Source organism: Chondrus crispus, genomic scaffold (assembly GCF_000350225.1).
Source record: "Chondrus crispus Stackhouse genomic scaffold, scaffold_4, whole genome shotgun sequence".
In the NCBI taxonomy this organism is placed as follows: Eukaryota; Rhodophyta; class Florideophyceae; order Gigartinales; family Gigartinaceae; genus Chondrus; species Chondrus crispus.
Window position 1 is genome coordinate 583,573 of NW_005179249.1, and position 9,902 is coordinate 593,474.

At 58.6% G+C, this 9,902-nt stretch overlaps 2 protein-coding genes across 2 annotated transcripts; one reads left to right on the forward strand and one right to left on the reverse strand.

Annotated features, from left to right (window-relative positions):
* The first annotated feature begins 4,864 nt into the window (after positions 1–4,864).
* On the forward strand, positions 4,865–6,778 carry CHC_T00006294001 (hypothetical protein). The gene has a single exon (XM_005717921.1). It carries the CDS (start codon positions 4,865–4,867, stop codon positions 6,776–6,778), a length of 1,914 nt encoding a protein of 637 aa, XP_005717978.1.
* A 93-nt stretch (positions 6,779–6,871) lies between these two features.
* Positions 6,872–9,460, reverse strand: CHC_T00006295001 (hypothetical protein). The gene has a single exon (XM_005717922.1). The coding sequence runs from the start codon at positions 9,458–9,460 to the stop codon at positions 6,872–6,874; it is 2,589 nt and encodes an 862-aa protein (XP_005717979.1).
* Positions 9,461–9,902: the final 442 nt, after the last annotated feature.

A 9,902-nucleotide genomic window follows, 5' to 3' on the forward strand; every position in this document is an offset into this window, starting at 1 on the left:
GGCATATGGAAAACTCTCCGACCTTCTGGCCAGTACGAACTCGAGACATCCATACCCATGGGACCAATCCGCGGCGCTCTTGCTGAATTTACCCTGCCCATATCTCCCGTTCCATTACGTCGTCTAGCACGACAATCGATGGAATCAAGCAATCTTCCACCATCTTCTACCGCACTGTGGTACAACTCCACACCGCGACCCCCGGCGGGAGATGAGAACCGCCGAGACGGGCGGTTACTACTGTAGTAATCGTGCACGCGCCCTCTGCGAGCACAGTAGTACCTCCACGGCGTACACGTGACACAACCGTTGGCGCCGGTCGTGGCCACGGGCACACGTGTGCCACCCATCCGGTAAGTAATTAGCAATTAGTGGTTAATGGCACAAATTAGCCAATTTAGTACAGTAGCTGGTATACAGTATGTAACAGCTACTGTAGCGGGACAGGTGTCCTGGCGTCCCACTTAGGGGTTAAGACCAGGGGCACCTGCCCCGTTCCAGTAAACGGGGGCAGACTCGCCTCCCTTCCCTTTACGGCTTTTTGCTAACTCCGTCCGGTTTTACCTCTAAGTCTCAGGCTTCTAACCCGTGACCGGCCGTCCGGATCTAACACCACCGACCGGCTGCGCGTCACCGGCCACGTGAGCCTTCCCTCTTTTCGAGTCCTTCCGTACGGTTTGCGCTCGCGTGGGTTACCCAGCGGCGCCCGCTCCCTTACCTCTAACCCCCCTCGTTCCGAGTGGTCGGGACGAAGGTAGCTATACCACACGCACCACCAGCCGGCCTATCTTTGTTCCCGTTAGAGGCCTTTGAACCGCCTTCATCCGCAGTTCCGCTGCTACCGCCCTCCTCTTCTCACAGCGAGCCACTCGCAGTTGCCCCTTCACCCCGTTCGTCCCAAACCCCACGCGCGCCGTCGTCGTCCGATCCACATTCAGCAACAGCACCTTCAAAGCCATCCAGCTCTAGTAGAGAACCTCGTTTCGTTCCCAGCAAGTTAGAGAAAGCATGGATAATTTCACAATTATCTGCTCTGGGTGCTCCTGTTCAGAAAGGCAGGGCTCTGGAAAACACATGCCCTAGAGTCTCTACAAATGCGAGGCAAAGGCATGTGACGGATGCTATGATTATTTCCGAACAACAGTCGTTCGGCATGTCCTGGAGACGCTCTTATATGGCTGCAATCAAGCCAGCAAACGTTCTTTATATCGCATCTAAGGCTCTCAAGCAGGCGCGGCAGGTTGTTGTTGATGAAGACAACGCTGACGGAGTAGAATCAGCATTAGTGAGAGAGGGCGGGACTGATAGAGATGCACAACATTTGTTAGATCAATCTTTGCTTGATTACAAGCAAGAAGCCGCGAAGCGTGTGTCGTCAACGGAGGATGGTTCAGCAAAAATGTTGGCTCGACGCAAGGAAACGCGTAACGAGAAAGCGGCGCGGTTGGCTCGACGCAAATGGGAGTACGAAAAGATGAAAAAAGACGAGGTGGAGATCAAGAGGAGGCGGTTGGAGGAGCTTCGTGTTGCCGAGGGACATCACTTGGAGGCGCAAACTGCGACTGCAAACGCTGTCTCGGCGAGCGTTACCATTGCCGCAAAGCAGTGTGAGCAGTTCGGCTCCTTTTTCGCTCTTTACGCACAGAAAAACAATCTGAGTCTACCCCCGACAAGTACCGAGATTCCGTCATTCGCATCTACTGCGCCGCTCCGCATAGACCCGCGCCTCCTAATCGCACCATCGGATGATGCCGCACCACCAACCGAGAATTAGCCAGATTGGGTGGTCAATGAAAGCGCGCCACAGTCAGGGGACGCAAATGACGAATCAAGGGGATGATATGCCCCCGAACCGCGCGCTTCGCGACTGCGAGAAAATTCGATGTGCTTGCCTCTCCAGGTTCTCGGAACCAGAAGGAATTGTCAAGGGAATTTGTGGGGCATGCCCGAGAGGAACCTTTTATATCATTTATGGTGAGCTTTGGCGTTGCAAATCCTCTCCGGCCTAGTATCAGCGAGGAGGGGGGCTGTAAAATGCAAGGTTTGTCCCATTGTCGGCCAGTCACCAACATGAATCAGATTGGCTCCGAACAACGCGTCTCCAAAACGCTAAGCCTTGGCGTTGGCGAAAAGACTTGTGATGCTCTCGGATCTCAGAAGAATCGGAAGTAAACGTAGAAGTGTAAAGCCGGGAAAAGAGGAACACAACTAATCTAGACGTTGTGTAAGCAGAGTTTGGATTAGCGCCGCCTCTACCAGCATGCCGTCGCCGCCTCGGCCGGGCGGCGCCGGCACAGCTACGTTCTAACGCCTTGGAAAACGCCCCAAACAGGACATGGCCCTCCTCACCCCACAGCCTCCACAGCTGCAAGGTGTCAGGAAAATACAGCCCTTAGGGCTCTTCCTTCTCCCCACAACACTCCTGGTCGTTGGCTACAGACTCCCTCGCGGCGGCCAAGTTCTCTGCCGCGTGCGGAAAGCGGTTGCCGCTGGCGGTTGCTGCGAGCGTCTTCACGGCCGAGCTGACCACGACCGTACTAGTAGCCATGAGAAATTGCCAGTCCACTACGACGGAGGAGTCCGTGCACAGGTCGGGCAGCTCCCGTTACGCTGATATGAGCTTGTCGTCGCGCACCAATGTAGTGCGACGAGCGCGCGGCCCTCCTGCAGACGCGCGGCTACAGCGCCCACAACAACCGTGGTGTCCAACACGGAAGTCTACGCGAGCCGCGGTGTCCAACACGGCAGTCTACGCGAGCCGCAGCGACGATGCCTACTTGACGGTCGCCCGCCAAATGTTCGGGGCGGACGACAAGCGGGCATAGCAGCGGGGCATGGAAAAGTGCAGGTTGCGCTCGAGGGACTATGAGGTCCGTAGGCGGGCGCTGTGTTCAAGAAGAGCAGGCGAAGATATTGTTCACGCGTCAGGTGAGTGGCGTGAGTGTGCGTCTCTGCACCGCTAAACGGGATCGGGGCTGTTAGAGAAGACGGGGTGGTAGCGCTGAAAGACCGAGGTAAGCTGTGACGCGCGTGTTTCGGGGGTTTCTCGGGGTGGCGTCCGTCATGGCGGGGTATTTGAAGGGGCAGAGGGACAGGGGATGCGAGGGAGGAGCTGAGTGAAAAGGCAGAGAAGGAGGGAAGAGACGAAGAGGAAGGAGACGAAGAGGAAGGAGGTGAAGGGAAGGGAGGCCAAGAGGAGGGAGGCGAAGAGGAAGGAAGCGACGAGGAGGGAGGCGAAGAGGAAAATGGCGAGGAGAAACAGTCCTCAAATTTAGTCGGCGCCTGCCCGCCCAGACTTGCTAAAATAGTCATTTTCCGTACAGTTGGAAAATAGCATACATTTTAGTCGGAACTGGTCTTCCTAATTGAAACAGGATTTCGCGCACTTTCCTAAATATTCGCATATTTAGTTGCGATTTTCGTTAATTAAAAAGGGCTATTCAAAAGTGCGATATAGAGCTACCCCCCCTGTAATTGTAGCGGTCTTGACTCAAGATTTCGTGTTTGTCGGGGGGTATGACTTGATAAACGCCTCAAGACACGTGCACTTGTAGTAACTTATCGGGGCCGCCGCCACCACAAGTCTACAAGTATGCGACGAGTCCACGCGCGTCACGGAGCGTCAGCCCTCGCGCGCACCGGCCAGAGTCAGGGCGCAGAGTCAGGGCGCAGAGTCAGGGCGCATTCAAGGCACAGTCAGGGCGCATTCAAGGCGCATTCAGGGCACAGTCAGGGCGCAGTCAGGGCGCAGTCAGGGCGCAGTCAGGGCGCAGTCAGGGCGCAGTCAGGGCGCAGTCAGGTCTTCAGTCCCCCCCCCCGGCCGCCGGCACGCCTCGCCTGAACGCCCGAGTGCGCCCTGAGCTGCTGCGTTCCCCCCCGCTGCGTTCCCGCCGCAGCATCGCGCGGGGGAGCGCGGCCCCGTACCGCCTCGCCGACCTTGCGTCGCGAGCGCACCCCCAGCGGCGCGCGGGGTGCGAGCGCGTCCCATCCCAGCCCGCCTGTCATTACGCGTACGTGTACATGTGTATTCGTGTACACCTGCACCCGTAGGGACGGCGGAGGGTACTGCCCCTTAAGGGGCAGAAGGGGGATAGAAAGATAAAGGGAGGGAGGGGGTAAGGGAAAACTTGACAACTTCACAAGTTTTCCCTGTGCAAGTTCACACTGTGAAGTTGTCAAGTTTTCCTTACCAGTGTGAACTTCACATCCCAGCCCGCCCATCCCAGCGCGCACACTGTACCCGCGGTGTACGTCCCGTAGCTACGAGGCGGGCCCGGCATTTACTTGTAGGTGTCCTCCAGTATTGGTAACATGTCCTAATCGGAGGCGGAGCGGTCGCGGCGCGCCGGGCGAAAAATGCCCCCAAAATTCCACCCTCGCCTCCAGGCGCGTGCCCCGCGGCCATAGCAATAAACCGGCGGCGTTGTTGCAATCCGGCTCGGGAGCGGGCGCACCCCATCCCATCCCGCCGCGTCGCAGCGCCCCCCATTGCTCCGCCTCGCTCGACCGCTCGACGTGGCGCGAGAGGCAGCACCTTGCACCGGCTCGACCGTTGCCGTGAACGACGCCGTGTGTGGCGCCAGCGATGACGCTTGCGCAGTAGCCCACACCTTCCGCACCGCCTTCGCCCGAGTGCGCGCCAGTCCCGCCTTTCGTCCGCCCCCTCCCGCCGGTCTGCGCGGCGCGCGTCATGGAAGTGGACTTGCCGCAGCCCGCGCGCATCCCGCTCGCGGCCGCCTCTGCTGCCGCTTCGGCGCCGCCGGAGGGAGCGCCCGCGCCCGCCCGCGAGAACGCCGCCCCCGACGCGCCGGAGGGCGCCCGCGCCGCGCCGCTGGACAACCACCCGCCGCTGCGCTCGCAGCGCATGGCCGTGCCGCCGGACGTCAAGGAGCGCAAGCCGCCGCCCGCCAACGTCGTCGTCCTGGCCTTCGGGTCGCACGGCATCCGCTACGGCTTCGCCGTGGACACCACGCCCAGGCGCCTGTTTCCGGCCGTCGCGTTTCCGCGCCGCCCCGAGGCCATCGCGGATCCCGCAAAGGCCCCCGTTTGTATCCCCACCTTTCGCCGCCGCGCCCCGGAGGACGTGCAACGCGCCAGGGCCGTGTTTGCCGAAATGCGCAACACCATCGAGGTGGAGATGGCCCTGAGAGAGAGGAGACGCGGAGGAGGCCGCCCCACCCCGTGGACAGTCGTCATTGAACCCATTTCTGCACCGCAACCTGCCGCAGAAGCCGATCCTACCCCGACCGTCAAACAACCGCATCCGATTCATGGTAGCAAGGTCTTGGTTGGCCGCGATGTCGAGCTTCTTGTCCGCGACAAGGAAAAAGCAAAGCTGTACGATATCGTCTTTCCTATCTGGGACGGCAAGGTTCTGTTTGATTGCGGCGCACCGGCAAGTCTTATCCGTAAGGCTTTAGACGCGCTGATTGCTCACATTGTAGAGCAGCTCGCTGCGATTAGAAAGAAGGCATCGGAGAACGCCAGGAAAAAGAAAATGAACGGTGATGTCCGCATGGAGAACGGTGGTGAGGAGGTGAAGACTGAACAGCTCTTCACGAAAGATGGCGTGGCCGGCACCTTTGTAGCACTAGTGGTGCCGGAGACGTCGCAGAGGAGGGATACCGCAGAAATTGTTGACGCCGTATTTCGAGAACCCTCTCTACAGACTGCCGCTGTGTTCATTCACCAAAGTGCTGTTTCTTGCGCTCTTGGTGCGGGGCTTGCGACGTGCGCCGTTGTTGACATCGGGCACTCGGCTACCACCGTGGCTTGCGTTGAAGATGGGCTAATATGCGGCGAATCTCGCATCCATCTCAATTACGGCTCGTGGCATATTCAGAACGCATTCAACATGCTTCTTACAGACTACTCAAACCTTCGAGAAGTCTTACAAAAGGAACCCGGTCCAAACGGAAGGGTGCTCACGGACGTCGAGATTGCAGACGATCAGGTCGTGAGTATTGCCAAGATTGCAGAGCAGACTGGTGGCTTTAACGTGGACGAGAATGATACTCTGACCGTGGCTATGGTCAAGCTGCCAAGCGGACGGGCCATCAGGGTGAAACTTGGAGTCGGCATGCGAGCCCTCCCATGTTATGGGTTGATATATCCGCGAACTCTAAGCTCTGCGTCCACGGTTATGACGATGCAGAAGAACATCCCCAAACGCCGAGTTCAAGAAATGAATGCTGCGGACGATAACTACGTCAGCGATATTTTCAACGACCTGCGCCGCTCGTTAATTGCAACGAATGCTCTAGCCATCGGAACTTTTTCGAATGACCCAGGGCACATTGCTTCATCTACAGTTGACCCACAAGAAGCCTCGATAGTGGATGCTATTATTTGGTCTGTGGCGAAGGCGGTTGAAGTGAAGCGACCTGATCAACAGTCGAGAACAGCCGAGCATTATCGAAAATACCTCAATGCCATCGTTCTTGCGGGCGGGGGCGCCTCTATAGACGGAGTAGCTTTGGCACTGGAGGCCCGGATCAAGAAAGGGTTCCTAGATGCTGGACTGAATGTTGCCGATGTCACAGTAATTGATGGCGGAAAGGGAAAAGGAGATGAGGAATTGGCAGCTGCGGCAGCTGTGTTAGAGGATGTCACAGCGGAGGGAGGACTGGTGGATGATACTGATACAGCAAGTCTGCCGTGGAAAGGCGGGGCCGTCATGGTTGAGGCTGATGCTGTGAGTGAATACTGGATCTACAGACATGATTGGGAAGACCGCAATGTGCGTGCTCTTCGTGAACGGGCGCCTTTCTACTGGTAACCAGGAGCAGACGACCTCATCGCGAAAACCGTACCCGTACCTCTCAATCCCCCGTCGCCGAAGAAGAAGTGATTATAAAAATTTGTGTTGATGTTATGGCAATGCTACGCCCAGGGCAGTTGGAAGGAACGGATATAAATGTACATGTCTATAGGCCTCGGATGCGATTTGGGATTCAGCAATCTGTTGGCCTTGTGCTTTCGCCTCATTCTCCTTGGACATCCGGAACTCGTCGATCACTTCTCTGCACGCGCTTGGTTCTGACACGCCAACCCGGGCGGCGGTTGAGATGCAAAAGCAAGCTTCCGCGTAGGAATCTTCTGCATTCCAATCGATATCCTTTCTCTTCTCCAACTTCTTAATCAGACAGCGCAGCAATCCACGGACTGCGCATGGGCCCCCGCCCAACTTGTCGGCTTCCCGATACGCACCTTCACTTGACTGTATCATGGCCAATGGCCAACCGTTGATACGCGCATCTGCCTCGCGAATGACTCCCACTGCGAACCATCCCCACCAATTAGATGGATCACGGCTCACAGCCGATACAGAGGTCCAAGCCCCAACAGCAATATCACCAAGTTGCGCCGCCACAGTAGCGACAGACGCCTCGAGGGCAATGAGATGCTTTGTTGATACGACAGACTTTGCAACTCGGAGCGCTATCTCCAATGCGGCTCGCTGCACACTCTCCTTCTCTTGAATCGCTGCACAGTCCAAGACCAGTAAGGCCATAACAGACGGATCGAGTTGGCTTTGGCTCAACAGGTCCACTGCTTTTGATTCGTAAGCCGTGTCATTTTTCACAACTGCAGAACGCAGCATAGCAGCAATCGCATCTTGTACCCGCTTTTGCTTCTCCCAGGGTGAATAGTGCAAGGCCCTCATGTACGCGACTTCGGCCTGCGAAAGTGCAGTGCTTATCTCAGCCGCTCCTATTAGTTCCTGCATAAATTTTGGGTGCGACGTCCCGACCTCCACAAGTGTATCGCCCAGCTCTTTCCATAGACTTGACGGGTTCAGGGAGGGCATGTCCTGCTTGTGATCTACGAGTGTTTGCTCAAGGAGCTGAGCGGCACATATCCTGCCTTTTGTTGCCCTGCTGTAGCAGCCTGAAACCCAGTCTTTGGCAGCTATGTAAACTAACGCTTCACTCAAGTATCTCTTGATAGTCCCAGGGGCGCGAGAGTCTTGCAGAATAGACTCCATACTGTTTCTAGCGTCTGCAGATTGTCCATCTAGTTGCATTAGGACAGACTTTTCAGACTCCAACAGCAGAGCAAGTGATTCCCGAAGCTGTCCAAAGTTCCCGACCGTAACTGTGACAAAATAGGGAGGATTCTTGGCGAGTTGCAGAGCATCTTCCAGGCACGCAATAGCTGGTCCAAACATACCCTGTCGCATGTATGCCACGCTGAGCCCGCGCCAAGAATCAACGTCAATGAGTAAGTCATTGTCCCCGACAGTTTGCCCCACAGTCGTTCCGTAGAGCACCTCCCTTGCCCGACTGGACAGCTGAGGCTTTCCCTTGAGTGCATTGCGAAACGATATGCAAGCTTCGTTGTAGCGAATTTTCCTTATCCGCGACCACCCGATGAGGTTGTGGGCCCACCGCGCCTTTGGGTTTCGGCCGACAGCCTCACGGGCAACCAAGACGGCCTCACTCTCATTGCCTGAGTCCTTCAGCAACCGCGCCAAAGACCTCGCCGCCAGCGGGTGAGCCGCGTCCATCCCGACAGCCTTTTCGTAGCAGCGCATCGCACGGAGGAGGGACCTGTCGTCGTGGAGAAGTTCATGGCGCTTCTCAAAAATCCACCCCAGGTGCGCGAAAGGGTTTGGAAGACCCTTGTGCAAAGTCGCGGCCTCCATCTGACAGCCCTGCGCCTGCTTGACACACTCAAGGGTAGGCTGCTTCTGTGCCATCAACATTTGCCCATGCCTAGACTTGGCAATCGCCGCAAGCATTGCCTTTGGCATAACAAAGGAATCCCCTAGCGCTCGCGCATGCCATCCAAGCTCACTATCCTCCTCACGAATGCCCTGTACTTCCACCACCGCCCGATCTGCCAGGGCCTCCATCGTCTCCATATCGACGTCGTCCCCGACAAGCGCATCCGTCCACGTGCTTTCCAGCAGCCCGTAGCAGTTATCCGCCGCGCCCGCAGCCTCCTCAATAGCCATGGAAGTCTGCCTCGACTTGCGCCCATACGCCGCGACGCACGTCTGGACCATGCCCTGGTCCGCGGCGTTCTCAATCCACGCATCGCCCACGTCCCTCGCATACGCGCGCGCCTTTCCATACTCCGCCACGGCGTCCTTAAACTCCCTCTCCCCCGCCTGCGCAGCTGCCACAAGCAACCCGCAGAGCACGGCCAAGCGGTCTCTGCTCCCCTCCTCCTGCGCCATGCTCCGCCCCGCACGAGCCGCCATTCCGGCGAGCTTGTTCTCCCCCCTCGCCAGCCGCATGGCAGCCACGACCAGCGCCTGCGTACAGCTCGCCGGGCGCGGCGGTGCCGCGCCCGCCTTCATGGCAGACAAGCCCGCGGCCTCCCACGCCGCGGCGTCCTTCCCAACGCGCGCGAGCTCCGCCGCCATGACAAACCTCGCCCTTCGCGCGGCGCCGCTCTTCGGGAAGGCGTGCATCTCGCGGAAGGCGAATGCAGCGACGAGACGCGGGCTCATCCCGGCGCCAATATTAGTCTCAGCAAGGCGCAGCAGGGCCTCGTGGGCGCCGCATTCCCTCAGAAACTGGACCCCCCGCTCGTGCGCATGCTCCCCGCCTTCGCACCCAAGGACGGCGGCGTCCTCCACCGCACGGCGGGCGTCATCCTGGACGACAGCGATGGCGCTGCGTGTGCACAGGTCGGCGGCGCGGGCGAGGACGTCGCGGAGCGTGGGGTGCGGTTCTCGCAGGGCGTGGTTGCGCGCGGCGGGCGGCGCCGGGAGACGGGACGCGAGCAGCTGTGCGGCGCGCCACTCCGGGCGGGCGGCGAGGTGGGTCTGCGGGGCGGAGTGGCGGGGCACGGACAAGTGCAGGCGGACGGCGTCGTCGACGAGGGAGGGATCCTCCAGGGCGGCTGCGTGCATGATGTCCGCGGCGGCGCGGCGCGAGTATGGCGGCGGG

Coding starts and splice junctions, on each gene's coding strand:
- CHC_T00006294001 (XM_005717921.1), top strand. CDS start 4,865: ATGGCCGTGCCGCCGGACGTCAAGGAGCGCAAGCCGCCGCCCGCCAAC.
- CHC_T00006295001 (XM_005717922.1), bottom strand. CDS start 9,460: ATGAGCCCGCGTCTCGTCGCTGCATTCGCCTTCCGCGAGATGCACGCC.